The following is a 20,703-nucleotide window of genomic DNA, read 5'->3' on the forward strand; positions in this document are numbered from 1 at the left end:
TACAGATTTTATATCTATCTTGTATATACTAATATGAAATCTTATTGTATACCCTTGATAAAATGTAAATTCCATTAGGGCAGGGGCTACAGGACACAAGATACAGTGGTACCTTAATCAGTACATTACTAGTTAATTTAATTGTAGCTGAAAAAAAAGTTCTAATGTCTTTTCCCCCCAAGTAAGCCCCACCTCCACGACCCCCAACCCAGCTCTACTGTATTCATACAAAGAAATCATACCTGAAATATGTAGCACTGCATGTTCCTCATCAGAAAACTGTGCAGGAGAGCATTAAGGAAAAAAAAATAATCGAATACTGCTCTTGCCCCATGTTTCTGACATAATTTAAAATTTCCTTTAACTTTGAAATGTGTAAACTAGCTTTTCAAAGAACTAGAAAATAAGCTATTCAGAAAACTGAATTGAGTGCTTTAGTAAAAACTGAAATCCCTAAGAAAATGAATCTTTTTTTGTATAGATATAGCTGTCATCTATATTGCTTTGTAAAACTGCTTTGAGGGCTTTTTGGCTTATCACTACAATCTCTAATCTCACCTTCTTATATTACTATCACTGAAAATGTATGAGAAAAGTTACACTATGAAATCTATTTTTAGGTTTTGCCCTGGCTTTCCAATTAAAGGGGTGAATTTCCCTTTCTAAGTAAGGAGTTAAATAAGTGTTATGTGTTTTGTCTTTTTCGTGTTTAGGAAGACTTGGCAAGTTATTTTAGGCAAAAGAACAGATAATTTCAAAATGATCTTTAGCTGTGAAGTACAGTGGTGGAGGGCAAGTAAATAATACAGAAACAAAGGCAATTTCTACATGAAATGTGTTAAGAAGTTCTGCTATTTTAGAACCCAAAGGAATTTAGGGGCAAAAATTTCTGAATTTCAGAAAGAGAAATTCAGGAAGGTCAAGATTGCAACAGGGCTACAGAAAAGAATCAATATACTATAACTTACAGAAATTTCTACAAGTGACTAAAAATTCTTCCCATATTATCCAAAACTAAGTAGCCTTTCTATATAACACTATCTTCCTGACTCCAAGTCCTGCATTTTATCTGTTGCACCAACTGGATTGCCCTCTTTTCCTTCCTCTTCACCTGTTAAATTATCTTTCCCTTTCCTTTAAAGTTCTACTCAAACATCTCCTCCAAAAGTCTCTAGAAAACTTCTCTAATAACAATCACAATTAATTATCTTACTTCAAAACCTTACTATCACTATGTAACTCTCTAAATACATAAAATGTAATATTGTGTCTTATAATTAACTATACTAGCATCTATGCCACCCACTAGACTATAAATTGTGTGAGGACAAGGAACTACTTTGAGGAACAACTTTGAGGCAATGCAACAATTAGCAGATGATAAGCCACTAGCTGTAGATGCTTAATTACTATTTTGTTTTTGGAAGTATAACAGCAAACCCCAAATGAGAATGCTAAAAGGATTCCTGGAGAGTATGTTCAGTTCTACCCCAAAGCCAAAGATTCTAATATCTTGCACAGAGCTCCTCTCACAGGGATTCCACTTCGACTCTAGAATTCCTTACCTTTAATAATGATTCATATAACTTTTCAGCAGACTAACAAGTATGCATATAATCCTAATTGATCTTGTTCTGCTTTTCCAGACTTAGATCATAAATCTATCGTGGAAAAAACATCGTATAAGCCACCTGGTCCAACCTTGTCATTTTACAGGTGAGGAAAATGAGGTCCAAGGAGGTTAAATGATTAACCCATGGTCACAATGGGATTAAATATCAGATGGGATAAGAACCTAGGTCCTCTGGCACCTGACCAAACATTCTTACTAGTATAGCATGCTGCCTCAATAAAGCACAATCATTCACATACACTCCTTCTGTGCTAATTTAATTTTTTTAAATAGCAAGGCAAAATCAATTTCTAAGTTCTGACCAAGCTCTTTAAAGTTGATACTTAATATGCCTAATAAAAACAAAGCAAGTACATTTTAGTAATCAACTGCTGACATCTCTGCCCTTACTATGAACTACTATGGAATAAGAAAGCATTTCACTGGTCTTGGATTCATTTTTAGTCAGAAGCCTGACTCCTAAGATGACATCATATCATATCTCACATTGCTGACACATTAGGTATGCAAGGCTCTTGTGCAACAGACCACAGCTAAATTATATTGTGTAACAAGAAGAAACAGTAAAGAAATCTGATAGTCACAGAAGGCCAAAAGTATAAAAGGTGATGCTGTCTGGGGTTAGGGAAACTTCAATTCAAATTTTTTTACCTGGGCTAATGGAAGCATTAAAAGTGTCTTGTGAGGAAAAAAAAAACTTCCAAATGACTTAAATAGGAAGAATAGAATTTTGGTATCTCACTAGAAAAGTTTGTTTTCTTTTTTATATTTCTTTATAAAGCTTAATTATGAAAACTCTGGATGATTGATAAGCCATGATAAGCTGTTTTTGAGATAAGCAATGAAATACCAAGCAAATGCAAAACTAAATGATCTCTAAATGTCCTATCATGAGGTGATTTATGACCACTTATTCTTCTAAATTGAATCAAACTGATTTCTTTTACCTGCATATATTTCTAAAGGACTACACCACTACTATTTCTCTCTCAAGTCTTCACCACAAAAGGGAAATCAGCACTTTACATTAAAATTGAGAAAAAGAGTTGGATACATTACTCTATATGGTTAGACTTTAGGGCACTATGCTTATAAGAACAAAGTTAAGTTCAGACGTTGTACCAGTCAATTAACTAGCACTTAACCTTAAGGAGACGATCCAGGTGAGCTAGTTGAGAATATGGCTTGCTCAGCATAAATCCACAGTGGTCCAGTGTACATTCCATAATGCCCTACAACTTTTCCAGAAGCACAGTCCATAAACTTATTTGGGTTTGTTATTTGTTTGTGTGTATCTACCAGAACATAACAACTATAATAATATATGTAATATGTTATATTATTATATCATTACGTTTTAATTACAAACATAACATACATAATACATGAGTGTAATTCAATGTCATTAACTTTCTTTGTAATTTTATATATCTTATTTTGCATATTTAAAAATATTCTGAGAAGGGCTTCACCAATCTGACAAAGGGGTCACAATAAAAGTGATGAATTCTTGCTCTGGGGGTGGGGAGATGTCACTACCATCATTATCCAGACCATTGCACATCCACAGCATACCTTGTCCGCAGGCTAAACTGAAGGACCATCAGTCCAAGCCAAAAGCCCCGCCCCCCAATGAGGTTCGCAGCATCCTCGCCCTGAACCTGCACCCACCAAACGTAGCACTTCCCCGGATCCCAGGTCACTCTGGAACCATAACTGGACACCCAAGCCTGGGCGCATTACGGGTTACCCCACTCGCACCCCCAGACTCGGGAGACAACCTTCCCCGGCCACTCGGTCTTCCTCAGTAAATTCCCCCAAACCCAACCCCTGCACCCTACTTTTCCTGCCCCTCCTTCCGAGGTCACGTCTATCCCTGGGGGTCACGCCAGTCCTAGGGCACAGGGACCCCTTCCACACGTCGGTCTGATAACCAGCAGGATAACCCTGAAAGGCTTAAGTGGGCAGTGAGAGGGCAGGTCAGAGAGCAGGTCAGGTGTCAATCCCGCCCACCCCCACCCCCACCCCCCAGTTCGGCCGCCCACAGTCGCCAGAACGGAAGAAAACCCCTGACAAGAGGACCGGAGCGGAGAGTCCAAATCGGGACCCCGCGCCCCGAGGAGCCGTCACCTCAGCAGGTAGGGAACGGGCTACTCGCTCACCTGCCCTACTCTGAGGAAGACCTCCGGGGGCTGGGGCAAGGAAGAGGACGTAGCACAAGTGCCCCCGGGGCTCCCCCAGACCCCTCATTTCTCTCCGGACCTAGCGTGTGCACTAGCGCCCCCTGCCCGCCGGGCAAAGGATACGGTCCCGACTCCAGTACGCCTCGACCCCCGATCCGGTGACTGCCGTCACATCCGCCATCTTGAAACAACCGCCACTCCCGGGGTCTCCCCTCAGCGGCACCGCCTCGGCCGCCAGGATCGTTCCCCCATTGGCTCGCCTGTGTTTGAGACCCGCCCCCAGCACCGGCGTGTTAGGGCCCCCGGGGGTGTGGGAGGGAGGAAGGGAAGGCGGAAGAGAGGTGGTATCTGGGAGTTGTGGTTTGATAACCTCTCCCAGGCTTTTCTGCCTGCGATTGAACCGAAACTGAGAACGAGTGCCAAGCCCAGAACGGGGAAGAGAGAACTACGATTCCCAGCATGTCGCCGCCCATCTCTTCTTGAAGTCGAGAGGACAAGGCGGAGTCGTGGAATTCCTCCGAACTCATGTGCCCCGCCCCCTTTCATGATTCTCCCTGACCTTCGACTTTTGGGCTCGCACAGTCTGGGGAAACGAGCAATGGAGGACCGATCGTTGCAGTGTTTGGGTGGCAACAAACCGCACCTGGAGAAACTAACTCTGGGGGTCGCCCGTATCCTGGGTCAGGGAGCGAGCCCTAGGGGAAGGCGGAAGAAGGATGGTGTGGGAGGGGAGATGTCGGGCAGCAGAGGAAAGGCTTGTAGAGACGCTGTTTGGGAGGCGGGGACGGGGGGGGGGGGTGAACCGAAGGGCAAGGAAGCATCTCAGGGAATGGGGAAGGGGGGACTGGAAAGAGGGGGTGCTCAGGGAGCGGGGCTTGGAGAGACAAGGGATCATAAGCCGCCGTGGGTAACGCCCTTTAAAGTTTACGAACGACAGCCCCGTGTGGTAGGTAATCGACCCTAATTTCACAGAAAAGGAAACTGAAGCTGAGGGATCACTAATATCTGACCATTTTACAGCGCTTTGAGGTTTGAAGAGTGAGGGGACTCCGCCAGTCCCCCCATGACCCCTGACTGCAAAATCACTGTACCTAGCGAAGATAAAGACAGGGAATGATGTAGAAAAAAGGAGTTACGAGGGACTGTGGAAGTTTAAATAAAATGAGGTGCATGCTCCGTGCCTAGGTATAGAAAGAGGAAACAGCCCCTGTTCCAGGAGCTTTAGGAGGCCATAGGAAGGAAGAGAAGGCGCAGGAGAAACTGGAGAGCCAAGGGAGACAGGCTTTGCCCAGGCCTTAGTCTTGGAGCAATCAAAGGGTTGCCAAGGGAGTTCTGAGTGTTTGTGCCAGCGGATGCCGGTAACAGAAAGGGGAGAAAAGGCCTTAACAGTCCGGCAGTATGCAGGGCCATTGATTCACATCTGAGGATCCTACCTCTGCTTTAGAAATAGGAGCTTGAACTGGGGAGGGAAGGGATTTGAGGCAGGACGACCATTTATAAGACTATTTCAGTAGACCAAGCAAGAGGAGATAATCATGCTGAACGTAGAAAGCAGACAAAAGTCAGATGTACAAAGGAAAATTGACAAGACTGCAAATTTTTTCCTGTGAGGGAAAAGTTGAGGATGATTCCAAGATTTCTAACCTGTATGACTGGAAGATGTTGGGCTCAACAGAAATAGAGAAGTTAGAATGAGGGGCAGTTTGGGGGAAGATAATGAGTTCTATTTTATACAGATTGAGTTTAAGATTTTGAGAGTGATATGGGACAAATTAAGGAAAGAGATTGAGGTTTCTTTAGATCAATCAGGGATTTGTCTGAATAAAGGTGATGCTTGAATCCATGAAAGCTGATGAGATTGTGAAGGAAAGAAAGTAGCCAATTTTGATGATCCTACAAAGGTGTCACTGATGTCAATATTGAAAAGGAGTTTTGCCCAGATTCAGAGTAATTCTAGCTGAATAGCTCCAAAAATTATTTTCTAAGTATTCATCACAAGTACTATCCAAAAGTTTTGTAATTAGGACCAAACTGTAGGTGGGTTGGGTCACCCAAGAGTTATTAAATTAGACTAGTGATCAGCCAAAAAGAAACAAGGTCAGTGATGTGTTTTAGCAGCTATAAGTTTCCAGTTACACCACAAAGGTATGTTGGTTTAGACTCAGTCCTTTAAACTCTGTATCCTGAAAAAAAAAAAGCATTTCAGTGGCTACCTCATCTTGGCTTTCAAGGCCCTCCATGCAATCTGGCCCTCTCATACTTAGCAATGGAAACATCTTGTCATTGTACTCCCAGAATTTAAAACAGTCTCAACTTTCTCATAATTATGTAAAGTTCATGCCCACATTCATTAGTGCTATTCCTGAAACCTGGGATACTTTCACCTCTAATCCAAATCATCTTTCAAGGCTCAGCTCATTGTGGCACAGTGAAAAGAGCACTGACCCTCAAGTCAGAAGTGGGTTTGTTCACATCCTTCATCTGATGCTTATCATTTGTGTGACTTATAGCAAAATACTTGTCTCCCATGTCCTCAATTTCTTAATCTGTAAAATTAGAATGGATTAAATTAATTCTGAGGTCCCTTCCTGCCGTAGATAAATGATTCCTCTTCACCCATATAGTATGTATTCTCTAAAGAATTTGTACTTTAGATTGCATATAATATACTACTAGACTGTAAATTTCTTAAAGGTAAACCATGCTTCATGTTTCTTAGGTATATCAGGGCTCAAATAGAATGGGCACTTAATAAGTAAGTATTTGGCAGCTCAATTTTCCAGTCAGGAAGTTTGTATATTATGGGGCATGACCAAAGAAAGCTTGAGTCGCCAACCCCACCTAGTCATCTTGAGAATACATTAATTACAAAGTGGACATGCTAAGAGAGAATAGCATTAGCACAACCAGTAACTATTGCCAGAAAAGCAATTCTAGTACAGTACTGATAAATTGATCTTTAGTGTCATATTGATAAAGTCCATACTTATAAAGGGTTGTTGTTGTTGCTTTCTTGATAAAATGCTCTCAAGACATCATCATGTTCACGTACTTTTTCTCTGCTTAAGCCATTCTAGTCAAGGCCTTGTTTTCTGTTTTCTTTTTCACCCTAGTTGGTACCTAGTACAACTGCATTTCAGTGGATACTCAGTTGTTGACTCAATGAAAATTCCACATGAGAGGTCAGATACTAAGTATCACCTTTCTGGATTGACTCCATTCTCTAGCCATTTTCTTGCAAATCAACATCTAGACCAGTTGGACAGCCCAGCCTGAAGTTCTGCCAACTGAAGTCATTCATGCTTCACAGCAGCTATGCCTAACAGGCAGATTCCAGTGGATAAATTACTAATTGCCAACATGTGTGTGACCTGTTATTTCTCCAGCCATCAGATTGCCCTCTAAGTGACTTCACCACCCAGTTAGACCTAGTTATTTTCAAAGTGTCTTCTGCCTTGCTGGAGTTTGGGAACCTTGATATGCTATCAATACTAATAGAATGCAGTACTTGGTTGACCACTAAATCACTAGAATGCTCTGCTATAAAGTATTAGAGGATCTAGTGACATCACCTGGTCTTCTCCACTAATCTTTCCAAGAAAACCTCTGGGATTAGGTGTATTTTTCTAGGGAAGAGGAGAGAACATGAGTGGCTTTGTAAAGGTCATTTTACTCTGTGTAAATTTTTCTCTTCATTTAATATTTATGAAATTCTACCTGCCCACTCTACCTTTGCAGTATTTCTGGAATCTCTCTGGAGTCATCTGATTCTTCCATAATCTACTAAATTCTACCTCAGTAAAATTTTCTTATTTTACCATTTCTACTGCCACACCCTTAATTCAGACCTACATTGTTATTACGATAGCCTATTATCTCTGCCTCCAGTCTCTCCCTAATCTGATCCTTAGTATTCCTACTCTTCAGAATCTTAAAGTGGGAAGGGATCATCCATCTAGTCCAGCCCACACCTGAAAAAGAGCCCCTTCTTTAACATAGTTATAGCCTTTGTTAGATCCAGTGAGGAGGAATCCAATAAATCCTAAAGTAACCTATTCCACCTGTGGCTAGATCTAATTGTTATAAAATATATCATAACATCAATACTGAATTTGCATCCCTGTGTCTTCTACTCACTCACCGCTCCTAGTTCTGCTGCCTAGGACCAAACAGAACAACTTTCATTTCTCTTTCTCGTGACAGTCCTTCAGGTATTTGAAGACAGCTATCATACTCCCATTAAGTGCAAGATGGGCCAAAGGTCATCAATATTTAATAACTACCTTTTTTGGTTTTAGTTTATAACACCATAGCATCATATACAGTATATATAAGAAATGAATTTATGTGTGAAAAATCAAATCTTGTAAATGGCAAAAAATAAAAAGTAATTTTCAAAAAGGTAATAAAACATCAGACCCCTTTGTGACTTTTGGCCCACCCTGTATTTTCCTCTTTAGACTAAACTTGGTTCAACTAACCCTCAAATGACAAGAATTTTTAAGACTGTTTACATCTTGGTTGCCCTCTTTTTAAAAAAAAATAATTTTTTTAATCAATAAAAATCCACTTCTTCCTCCCACCTCTCCCCACCCCATATTGAGAAAGATAAAACAAAACAAATTCCTGCACTGGCCATGTCCAAATTTTTTTCTCAATCTGTACTTCTCAGGAGGGAGGTTGAATATTTCATGAGACCTTCCTTTGAATGGATTTCTAGAATTTCCCATGTTTGTCCTTATGATATTGTTATTGTATAAGTTGTTCTCCTGATTCTGCTCACTTCTCTTTGATGAGTTCATACAAGTTTTCTAGGTTTCTCTGAAACCCTTGGTTTTCATAACTTTTTTTTCATTTTTAAAAATGTTTGTTCCAGCATGCTCCAAGATAACGTCAACTTCATGTAAACTAGTTATATTGCCTATCTAGAAGAATTTTTGAAAAGCTATGTGGGGGCAGCTAGGTGGCGCAGTGGATAGAGCACCGGCCCTGGAGTCAGGAGTACCTGAGTTCAAATCTGGCCTCAGACACTTAACACTTACTAGCTGTGTGACCCTGGGCAAGTCACTTAACCCCAATTGCCTCGCTAAAAAAAAGAAAAGCTATGTGAACAGAAACCAGTTAAGCCTAATTAGAGCAGTTAACACCATCACAAAGGAGAGGTGTTTCATATAACAGTGTTTCCTCTACTCTGGAATTTGTGGGAGACAGAATATGGTACAGTTTCATTCATCATCTTCATCCTCCTCTTTCTCATATTCCTTCTCTTCCTTTTCCCAGGCAATTTTAGTAACTCCATTTTGCCCCATTAAAGTTCACTTTCAACTTTATAACCTATGATGTCCTCATATTTCTTCTTCAGTTTGACTGCCTTATTATCATAAGGTTGCTTCTCGTCACTCAAATTGTTCCACATTTTGCCAAACTTCTTCGCCACATTCCCAGTGATTATGCTAGGATTTGCAGACTTGATCTCAGTACTCTTATAATTAAAGCTAAGGCCCAGAGAAGTCTAGTGATTAGCACAACATTATTCAACCAATTAACAGGAGAGTCAGCAGTAGAAACCAGTCTAACTGATTCCCACTGTCTCCTAACACTACTGTGAAAGAATAATGGAGCACAAGGCAGAAGAAAACAGATGAAGACACATTTTGCCTTTTCAAAACACTTTCAAAGCAGTATCAATCAATAAATATATTTTTTATTCAAGTATAACATATTTGAAACCAGATTTGAGTCCCAACTCAACCATTATCTGTGACCTTGGTCAAGTGACAGCCTCTCAACTTCAGTTTCCTCTTCTGTACCTCACAAGAATGCTATTGATTGCAAGTGAAATTAATTATATACATGACTTGTATTCAGAAAGTGCTATACAAATATAGGCTATTGATATTAGCTAATTTGACCCTCACAATATCCTTTAAGCTGGGTGAGGTAAGTAGTAGTACTCTTATAAATGGAAAAGCAACAAGAAGACCCAGAATGGTTAGATAACTTGTTGGAGGTCAAACAGGAAGGACATCTAATGCTAGAATCAGTATGGGAAATCTGGCTTCCTTTTTCCAAACCAGAACAATGGTTGAGATCATTGATGCTTTGTAGGGTTAGAGTGAGAAGTATTCAGCAATGTCTGGTAAAACAGTCAATAAAATTGAGAACACTATTATGGTAGATATTCCTACCCAGTTTCAGCATGTTTGAAAAGTTCAGTTCATCCTACTGCAGTGTATTCAACAGTCTGCTAAACTCAGAAACTTTCAAAGAGTTTATATTACAAAAGGCTTGCACACTTGAAACAAGCAGAAAATAAGGTAATATGATGTGGCAATGTGTATGGCATAGACACTAAGTGCTTTGGGAGGTGTGAGAATCAGAGCTCTACCCTGAGGAGAAAGCATGTGGCCTGGCTTCCGGAAATTACTTCTATAGAACCGCCTGTAGTCATGTCAATCAAAGCTACCAGCCAATTAGCTGAGAGGGGTGTGTGTGTGTGTATGGCCCTGCTTCCTGTTTCACAGAGGACTTCAGGGAGAAGCAGTGGAAGATTGCTCTCTTTTCATCCAGAACTGGCTTGGTGTCAGGAGACGGAGAAAAGGAATGGTCCCCCTTTTGGTCCAGGACTTTGTCACGGTGGGGGACTTAACATGAACTGCTAGGAAAAGCAAGGGTTTCTCTCTGGCTATACTGAGTAGATCTAAACCAGGGTTTTCCATTCTCTCTCTTCACTAACTTCCTTTTTTTTTTTTTTTTTGGTGAGGCAATTGGGGTTAAGTGACTTGCCTAGGGTCACACAACTACTAAGTGTTAAGTGTCTGAGGCTGGATTTGAACTCAGGTCCTCTTGACTCCAGGGCCGGTGCTCTATCCACTACGCCACCTAGCTGCCCCATCTTCACTAACTTCTAATACACTTTAATAAATCTTTAAAAGCCTAAACTCTTGCTGAATTTATCAGTAAATCTTAGCCAGTTCCTTGCCCAAAACTGAGGTGGGGGGGGGGGCAGATTAGGAACCACATTAGATTTTAAACATCACAGAGGTGACAGTCTAATAAAGCTTCAGAAAGAGAATAAGACAAAGCAGGCCTTACTAAGTGATTAAAGTGCTGTAGCCTAGGGGAAATTAACAAAGGTAGAGACTAAGCACTGAGTTTGGGGTTACAGTTATGTTTTCTAGTAGGGAGGACTTACATGGTTGGACTGGTAATTTGAAATCATTTGAGAGGACTTAGAATGCCAGGTTGAACAGATTAAAATTGACGTGATAGTTAATAGAAAATCAGGGTAACTTCTTGAGCAGAGGAATAACATGTTCATGGTGGTATTTTAGGAAGGCTAATTTGCTGTCAGCTGCAAGATAGATTGAATGAAATTAACGAAAAAGCACTGTGCTAAGCAGTGGGTATATAAATAGGAAAGTAAGACAATCGCAGCTCATTCTAATAGGTGAAACCACATACATAGGACCTCTCAGCTTCAAGTCAGATAAGAAGGGCCCCCTGTCTTCTAGGCACTGCAAAAAGACAAATGATACTGCAGTGTCTTTAGTGTCATTTCCATAAATAAAGCCACATCCCTTTCTGATATTAAATACCTTAATGGTGCCAAAGACTTTGGCATCAAGAATTTTCTTCAGTAGTTGGTGGTCTTTGGATGGAAGATGTCTCCACTCCTGGAGTTCCTGGGTTTGCCTCTTTATTAGTGGCAATTGGTCAATAGTTGGTCATAGGCCCCTTTTCCTTTTCTACAGGGATTGCTCCCCTGCATTATGGGTGTGGGGTCCAGGCTGAGAACAATGCCAGTGGCCATGGGGACACTTTTATTCTCAAGGCTCTTTGGCATAGGGTCCTGAGTTGTTTCCGTTAAGATTTGAAAGAAAATGGTGATTGAAGTGGTGGTGGTAGTTTGACCCAAAAAGTAGTCTTTTTTTTTTTTTAAGTGAGGCAATTGGGGTTAAGTGACTTGCCCAGGGTCAAACAGCTAGTAAGTGTTAAGTGTCTGAGGTCGGATTTGAACTCAGGTACTCCTGACTCCAGGGCTGGTGCTCTATCCACTGCACCACCTAGCTGCCCCTCCAAAAATATTCTTAACTGCTTTTTCAAGAGGTTCCAGAACAGATCATTTAGGAGCCTGGTTGATTAATTCAGGCTGAATTTATAATAGTAGCAGGAAGAAAGGAGAGGGGAGAAATCTAAGATTATAAAAGAGAAAAATGATAGGACTTGGTGACATATTGGCATAACAAATAAATGAAAGTAATTAGTCAATAATTCTCATGTTAAACCTGGACAACAATGGAAGTGGGGGATTGGGGAAGGGATATTGGTTATGTGGGTGAAAATAAGATATGGTTCTGTTCAGATTTCTGCTTAACTCCTGCTGTAGTGATTTAACTCTCTTTATAGAGCTAGTAACCAAATATGACCAAAAGATTAGAGGCAAATGGCTAGAATAGATGACCTCTTCAGTTCTCTACTGGTTTCTAAGGTTTGGGGCTATTTGTCGTTTTGCTCTCAAGCACATTCATCTAAAAGATGGAACCCATCTTTTACAATAGTGCTGATATGGCCTGTTTTCTCAATTGCTGTTCCACAAAGATTGTGTACAGGAAAGACTTTGCTCAGATGAGAAACTAGTGAGAATGTAACTGCTATATCAAGAGTGGCTGAAGTGTAATTCTTCTCTTCCTCCCCTATTTCCCAAGACTATATAGCTTAAGCTCACTGCAAAATTCTGTATGATATTATTTAGGCATACAGAATGCCTAATGTTTAGTCAATCAGTCACGAGTATTGGGCAACTCTTTTATGTAAGCAACAAAGCACTTTTTCTTGGTTGTCATCCTCCTCATAGACTCTGTAGTACTAGATAAAATGAATGCATGCTTTGGGGACCAGTTCTCTCTTTCATCAGAGCTAAAGCTTTGTTCTTAAAAAAAAAAAAAACTTTCAGAGGGACTTATTTATTTCTGAATGAAATTCCTATAACAAACATCAGCAAATAGCCTCCAATATTGGAATATTTGTGAGCAATAGCCCCACAAGCCCCAAAGAAGACTGTACAATATGGAGCTGTGATGGAATCTCCTTTTTCTCTTTTAGAAGCTTCCCCTGGAGTGACCGGGGTGTCAGTTGTGGAACGGGAACCTGCTGACATTGGAATGATTACTGCTTGGGAACAAGTAGGTATCTCCTTTAAAACACATTACCTCCTACTCCTGGGAAAGATTGAGGTCATTGAGAAATCCTTATTTCTATCTCAAACTATCATTAAGGCATATAGTTCATCTTTCTCCCCACTTACCCTCAAGACATTTGAGCTCCACCCTGCCACTCCTAAGAATTCTTATACTGGAAACAATTGTTTTCCAAGGAGGTGTGTTAACTCTAGAATTTCCATCTGGCTGTTTTCTTGTGTAAGTCTTGTTTTTCTGATCAGTTTTTCTTATAAGTGAGGCAGAGATAAAAGAATTCTTTTCTGTAGCACAGGTAGTAACCTCATCCCTGAAATCCCTCTGCTACCTTAGGTTTCAGTGCAATATTTGGATAATCATAATTATGCAAATGTGACATAAACCCCCGTGTCAGTGAGTAGTCTATTACAAACATGGTAGCAACTGTAAACCAAACAGTCAAAGTATTTAAGTGAGACAGAATGCAAAGCTCACAAGGGAGGAATCAAGCAGCAGAATAATTTTAAACCATCCATATACAAATATGTACATTATCTCTGGAAAACTTTCAAGGATGAGAAAACTCCTATGTGTATAATGTGTGTGTGTGTTTTGCAGTTGGGTGGGGGGTTAGCATTGCATAGGATGGAGAAAGCTTAATATCAGTAGCTACCATGAAGATCTTCTGATACCTCTTGTGTGCAGTAATTCACTTCAATTTCTCCAAGACCATGGGGATTCTCCTGTGTTTAACAGTGCTATTCCAAATACACCCACAAGTCATTTTCCTTTTCTCATCCTTTTCTGTACTTTTCTTCCACTGACCCTCTGCCTCTCAGAAGACTCCTCACCAATCAAAGTCCTTGTTTTAGCGACACTTTTGCCCTACACCCAGTCATAAAGGGGGCCTTGGAGTTTGTGCCCATGAACAATGCTTTCCGGCCTTCAGTCATTTTGAGAGATGTAATCAAGTTGGAAATGGAGTCCAACATGCCCTTTCTTACAGCTTCTTCCTGATTAAGATAAAACAAAACACGTGTAGTCCCAGCAGCTTACACTGGATGTACAGGTACAGTTGTAGAACTATAAAAACCCATTCATTTTCATATAGCATTGTTATAGACAATTATCCTACACACAAGCAGACAAAACATACATGCAGTATTAGAAACGTGTGGTTATGTGAAAAAATGTAACAGCAAAGTGGCGGACAGTAGACCCCAATCCATTTGTTGTTAAGTTGTGTCCTGTGGACCAGAACACTCTGATGCTAATCATAGGGTTTTCTTGGCAAAGTTATGGGACTGGTTTACCATTTCCTTCTTCAGTGGGTTAAGGCAAAGGTTAAGTGACAGGGTCACACAGCTAGTGAGTATGAGGCTGCATTTGAACTCAGGTCTTTCTGACTCTAGGCCCACCTCTCTATCCACAGAGCCATCTGCCTACACCAGATACATAAATCACTCCAGTCGCTGAATTCTTCCCTGGAGCTTCCATTTGAAGAAGTATCTGAGACAGTCATGCTTACTTCAAATCCAGCACAACCCATGACTCCTCAAACTTAATCATCTCCACTTCTGTCCCACTGACCTCATACTGTCAATGACTCAGCCCCTATAATCTCCTGCAAACAGCAAATTCCTTCCCAGAACTCTCATTTGAGGAAGGACTCGTGCCAGCCATGTTCACTTCAAACTTGGCTCTGCCCATGACTCTCCAGGCCACTTTTCCACTTCCTGGTGACCTGCTGGTCATGGAGTCCAACCAGTTCCCCCAAAGATAGCAAATGTATGTGATATATCATCTTTGTAGAGATCCTGGAGTGGAATCTATACATAAATATTTCTTTCATAACCCCTTGACTACTGTAGACACCTGATCCCTTGATAGATAACCATGTACCTGACACCTACATATCAAGAAAGATACGCTGTCGGGGGGGTGGCTAGGTGGCGCAGTGGATAAAGCACCGGCCATGGATTCAGGAGTACCTGAGTTCAAATTCGGCCTCAGACACTTGACACTTACTAGCTGTGTGACCCTGGGCAAGTCACTTAACTCCCATTGCCCCGCAAAAAAAATAAAAATTAAAAAAAAAAAGAAAGATACGCTGTCACCATTAGGTTATTATGAATAATTTTTCTGTCCCATTCCAGAAATAAAAAATCTATGCACACCAGCTTCAAAGTGCTGATGCTGGGCTGTCCTAGAAACTGCCATTGGCACTTTCCTTTGACTATATCAGGCTCAAGTGTCATACTTTTTACTATTTTACTATTTGCTACCATGTGGAGCCAGTAGGATCTCTTCTGTCAGCTCAGTTCTAGCTGCACCCAAGTGTCTGCCTCATGGAGTGGCTTCATGCCTATACATCTGTAGGTCAAGAATTGCTTTATTGTAAACAGAGAGGCAAAACTAAGAATTTTTTTAAACTAGATCTATGATTTCATAGATATAGGAGATGCCTAGTGAGGAACTATTAGTGCTTGTCAGCACCTTCTCTCCAACTTGTAGACTCAAAGAGTTGCCTGAGGCAGTCTGAGACGTTAAGAGATTTACCCCAGAGTCACAGAGCCAATATGTGTCAGAGATTGAGCTGGAACCCAGTTCTTCCTGGCAGCTGGTGGCTCAGTACATAGAGATCTGGAGTTGGGAAGGCTTAAGTTCAAATCTGGCCTTAAACGCTTATTAACTGTGTGACCCTGGGCAAATCACTTAACCTCTGTCTTCCTCAGTTTCCTCAAATGTAAAATAGGGATAATAATAGCACCTACCTCACTGGGTTGTTGTGAGGATCAAATGCGTAAGCATACATACAGCACAGCCCATCTCCTGGCACATAGTAGATATATAATGAATGTTTGTTTCTTTCCTTCCTAATCCTGAGGCCAGTAGACCATTCCATACAACATTACTCTTTTTTTGTTTGGGGTTTTTTTTTGGTGAGGCAATTGGGGTTAAGTGACTTGCCCAGGGTCACACAGCTAGTAAGTGTCAAGTGTCTGAGGTCAAATTTGAACTCAGGTTGTCCTGAATCCAGGGTCGGTGCATTTATCCACTGTGCCACCTAGCTGCCCCATACTAGAGTGGTGAGTGTGAGATGGGAGATTTGAATCTATTTACAAATCCCCTGCTCTCTCACTATCAACCACCACCACCAGACCCTTCCCCTTTCTGGCTGAGGAGAGAGAAGCATATGGTAGAGAAGAGGAGAGGAATCAGAGGAAAGGCAGCACCTTGTCTAGCCAGGGTTCATTCCCTGCTCTCTTCATTCCCCATTCCAATTAACTTAGACTTTAAAACTATTCCTTATTTCAAAATTATGGATAAGAGTTATATACATGTACTTTATGTGCAATTCAAAAGCTGCAAGAGAAACAGGAATTTTAACTATATACAATTTTTATATTATGACCCGACTTGAGAACCTGACCGCTGGGTAAGATGCAATTCCACTATATCTCATGTTCAGTCACGTACGATCTAGTACAGTGAGTATTCCACTATATACAACTTCTGCCATTCTCTCAACAGCAAGATACCTTCTGAAGAGCTAAGCTAGATCCCCTGAGGGTCATATCCCTTTTCTTGGTCTAATCAGTTTGATTGGCCATCTAACATACAGATACACTTGCCACCAATCATCCAAGGGCAATAGAGGCAAAGGAGCCTGGTTAATTATACTTACTTCCCTGCTAACACATTCACCTGGGAAAATCCTAGAATCACAGCACTCTTTCTTGTGTTATTGACCTGACTCTCTTCCTCTTAGATTAGCTTCACCTCTCCATTGCAGTCAATGAGGTTTCTAATGCATCAGGCCAATGGGATAAGACATAAGCATCCACACTAGTCTTCTCTGGTCAGTAATGCGCATTGTACTGTTTATCTGTTCTGATGTTATCCAGCTTAGCACTCATCAGACTATAAATCAATAAATTGTTGTATGTATGCTCTTGGAATGGGACTCCCTATACATAGACTTAAAATTTATCAGTGACAGTTCACTTCAAAGCCAAGAATTAAAATTGATGGACGTGATACACAAAGTCTTACAAGGAATCCTCTACTTGCAAATGCAACGGGCTTCTGGGGGCCATCACTTTTGTGTTGTAAAACAGCTTCCAAAACCCTCTAGGCTGGCATCAATGTATAATATAGAGGGCATGAATCTATTAAAAAAATAAAGCTAGCCTAACCCTGGCACATGTATGAGACAATCAGGTTCTTAAAGACTTGCTCACCTTTTCTATGCCTAAGATCTCTGAATATTTCCAGAGGGCTCAGGCTAGCTTGTTCGCTTTTGCCCTTTTTCTTCTCAGTCACCTATGAGTGAAATCATTGAGATGCTTTTCAATGATGGTAGAATTCTTCACACATTTCTGAGAGTAGCTGTCTAATCCTGGAAACTTTGTCAGTTCTTGATAAGTATAAAGTATGGCCTGCTGATGATTGCTTCCATCTTCTTAGTATTGATATCACTCTTCATAAGATCTACCCAAGTACTTAACAGAAGCTCTACAGAATGGGAACTTTTAAATTGATAGTCTTAGACAAGAATTGCTTGCTAATCTAATACCTTTAATAGTCCTTTTTAATGCTTTTATGATGTCTTCCCAAATATGACATGGCCATCTAGATACATCACCCTCCAAGTAATTCATGTCACTAATGATCTTTCCATGAAGAACTTTAAAAATGGCAGGAGTCCCAGAAATCCCTTAGGGCATGTACTCAAATTACTGAAATTTCAATAGATAAAGGACATCTTTTCCTTATCTTCTTCAGCCATAGGGATCTGACAGTATCAGTTGCACAGGTCCAAATCTTCTGTAGCATGGTATTCAATTAACCAACCATTAAGTGCCAAATGCATATAAGTCACTGTGTGTAGGTACTGGAGACACAAATATAAATGAAAGAACCCTACTAGCCCTTAAAGAATTTAAATTCTACTCTAAAGATACAACATGTACATAGATAAGTAATTACAAACAACAACAAAAAACCCTTTTAAAAACCCAAACATTTTAAAGCATTTACTTTATTAAGAACTGTGGATACAAAGAAAAAAACAGTCCCTTTCCTCAAAGAACTTATATTATTATGGAGGAGACAACATATATAAATCAGAATATACAAGATAAATCCAGAGTAGAGGGAAGGTAACTTTAAGAGAGAAGGGCACCAGCATCTGGAAGGAACAGGAAAAGCCTCCTGGAAGAAGTGGCACTTGAGCTGTTTCTTAAAGGAAATCAGAGATTCTAAAAAGTTGGAAGTTGAGAAGGGAAACATTCCAGTCCTGAGGAACAGCTAGAGTAAAAGCAAGGCAATGGGAAATGGAGGGTCATGTCTGAGGAATAACAAGTAAGCTAGTTTGTATGTATGGTGGTATATACATGGAGGGAAACAGAATGCAGAAAGATTGGAAAGTTAGGAAAAGGTGCTTTTTTTTGAGAGTACTAACAATTATAACAATTGTGGGTATCAGAAAAAGCTAGGGATTCTAAAAGGCAAAATACTTTCCAGACATGGGTACCATCTATGCAAAGGCACAGAAATAGGAGATAGGATGTGGGATATTAGAATAGCTAGTACGAGAATTTGACTAGATCATAGTGTATTTTTTTTTGGAGCCAGACTTATGATTTCAATTGTATAAGGAACTCCCTATACTGAGACACATCCACATCCACCCTGAAATTTATAGGCATAGAGAGTTGTCAGGAAGGGGGTCAGGAGTGGTGGAGTACTGAGAGGTTGTAATTTGCCCAGGGTCATTATGCCAGTATATATATCCAAGGTGAAACTTGACCTTAGGTCTTCTTGACTGAGGTTGGCTCTCTATCCATTATGCTGTGGATACCTTACAATTATAGGAAATATTCTTCTATCAAAAGTACCTCTTAATAATATGAAATAAGACTGGAAAGATGGTTGGGAGCTGGAGTACAGAGAGCTTTAAATGCTAGGTTGCAGATTTTGCATTTTAACCTATAGGCTACAGGAAGCCATGGATATTTTTTTTTAATACAAACTTTCTTTTCATGATGTATCACATCAATGTTTTGCACTGATCTTCATGAACAAAGAATTGTATGTTACTTCCTGGAACACAGAAATTGTATACAATAAGACAAAAAGGCTGACACCAATTAGCTAAACTCCAGCAGGACTTTTTTTCCCTCAACAAAACTGACCATTTTCTATGCTTTAAAAGTCAATATGTGGGAGGCGGCTAGGTGGCACAGTGGATAAAGCACTGACCCTGGATTCAGGAGTACCTGAGTTCAAATCCGGCCTCAGACACTTGACACTTACTAGCTGTGTGACCCTGGGCAAGTCACTTAACCCCCATTGCCCCCCCCGCCCCAAAGTCAATATGTGGGGGCAGCCAGGTGGTGCAGTGGATAAAGCACTGGCCTTGGATTCAGGAAGACCTGAGTTCAAATCCAGCCTCAGACACTTGACACTTACTAGCTGTGTGACACTGGGCAAGTCACTTAACCCTTATTTCTCCACCCAAAAAAAAAGTCAATATGTAAGAACTTTAACTTAGCTACAGCAAATGAAAATTTGTATTTTTAAAAATAAAACTTCAAGTTGAATAATGCTATGAAAGCATTAAGACAAAAAGCTTGAGAAACCAAAACCAGTCTTGTTGTTTGATGTCAATATTTAATAAGGGACTTCAAAATAAAATTATCACCTATATTACTTTTGTAGAATCCTTTCAAAGAAAAATGCAATAGGAAAATAGAAATAATTTTTACTTTCTTTGAAACTTTTCCACAAAAGATTATGGCAGCAAACTTTGTTATTTCTTTTTAAAAATAACCTCAACCTGGACCACCCTGTTTAAAACCCATTATTCTTGGATTGACTATAAGAGTTGTATCCATGAAAATGATTTGAAATGGGTTCCTGATCTCTATTAGAAGCATAAAAGCCCTAAGAGCAATTTTAATTTACTTCTGGATTCTGTGCATGACTTCTATAATTCTTCATCAGTATAAACTAGGAAGTTAAGTTCATTCAGACTGACTTCTTTGGTATATGAATACAAAAGCTACAGATATTTTTGAGTAGGGCAGTGACCATGGTTAGATCCTTATTTTTTATTCAAGGTCTGATAATCCACACATTCAAATCTTTCCAATCTTCTTCTGAACTACACTGTGAGTAAGGCAAAGGAACAATGAGATTTGATAATGATGCCTTTAGCTAGCAGTTCCTTCAGATTTCTAAGATCTGCCGTCTATAATCAGTTTTCCAAAATTGCTCTCAGATTGGTAAGGAGGTGTTGAGCTGGCATGTGGGCACCTTGTGTCCCATCCATTCATTCATGCAATAAGAACACTCTGACCTTCACTCTTGAGTTCCTTTCTCAGATGATCCTTCTGTTCTTCAGATACTGGAGTCACCAAAGTTAAACTTTTTTGTATTCACTTCTTAGTTGGAAAGGTTAAGTGCTTCTTTGATGGTCTCTGCCCGTCATTTTCTCTCTCCCTGTAAGGTTCAGCAGAAGATATAGGAATTATTAGAGTGTTTAGCTCCTGAGCCTTAGCCTGATGCCTGCCTTACACTGCCAGTATTTGAATAGACCAAGGTTGGTCCCAATGAATGATGAAACTCTAGAGACCTTTGCTAGATTTTGCTGTAGCAGGACCACTGTGTATATTTACTGTATACCCACAACTTCTCTAGGAAC

The 20,703-nt window shown here is 40.3% G+C and overlaps 2 protein-coding genes across 3 annotated transcripts in view; one reads left to right on the plus strand and one right to left on the minus strand.

Annotated features, from left to right (window-relative positions):
* Positions 1-4,003, minus strand: part of KIAA1328 (KIAA1328 ortholog) — a 465,758-nt gene extending 461,755 nt beyond the window's left edge. Inside the window, exon 1 of the mRNA XM_043976482.1 lies at positions 3,796-4,003. The gene's annotated coding sequence lies outside the window, so the exon portion shown is untranslated. The remainder of the gene's footprint in view (positions 1-3,795) is intronic.
* Positions 4,004-4,297: 294 nt separating this feature from the next.
* The window catches only part of TPGS2 (tubulin polyglutamylase complex subunit 2), a 69,092-nt gene continuing 52,686 nt past the window's right edge, over positions 4,298-20,703 (plus strand). For both annotated transcript variants that reach the window (XM_043976483.1, XM_043976484.1), the window contains exons 1-2: positions 4,298-4,496; positions 12,922-13,001. In XM_043976483.1, coding sequence (XP_043832418.1) covers positions 4,361-4,496; positions 12,922-13,001 — 216 coding nt within the window. In that variant the 5' untranslated portion in view covers positions 4,298-4,360. The remainder of the gene's footprint in view (positions 4,497-12,921; positions 13,002-20,703) is intronic.

The sequence above is a fragment of the Dromiciops gliroides genome, chromosome 1, assembly GCF_019393635.1.
Source record: "Dromiciops gliroides isolate mDroGli1 chromosome 1, mDroGli1.pri, whole genome shotgun sequence".
Lineage (NCBI taxonomy): Eukaryota > Metazoa > Chordata > Mammalia > Microbiotheria > Microbiotheriidae > Dromiciops > Dromiciops gliroides.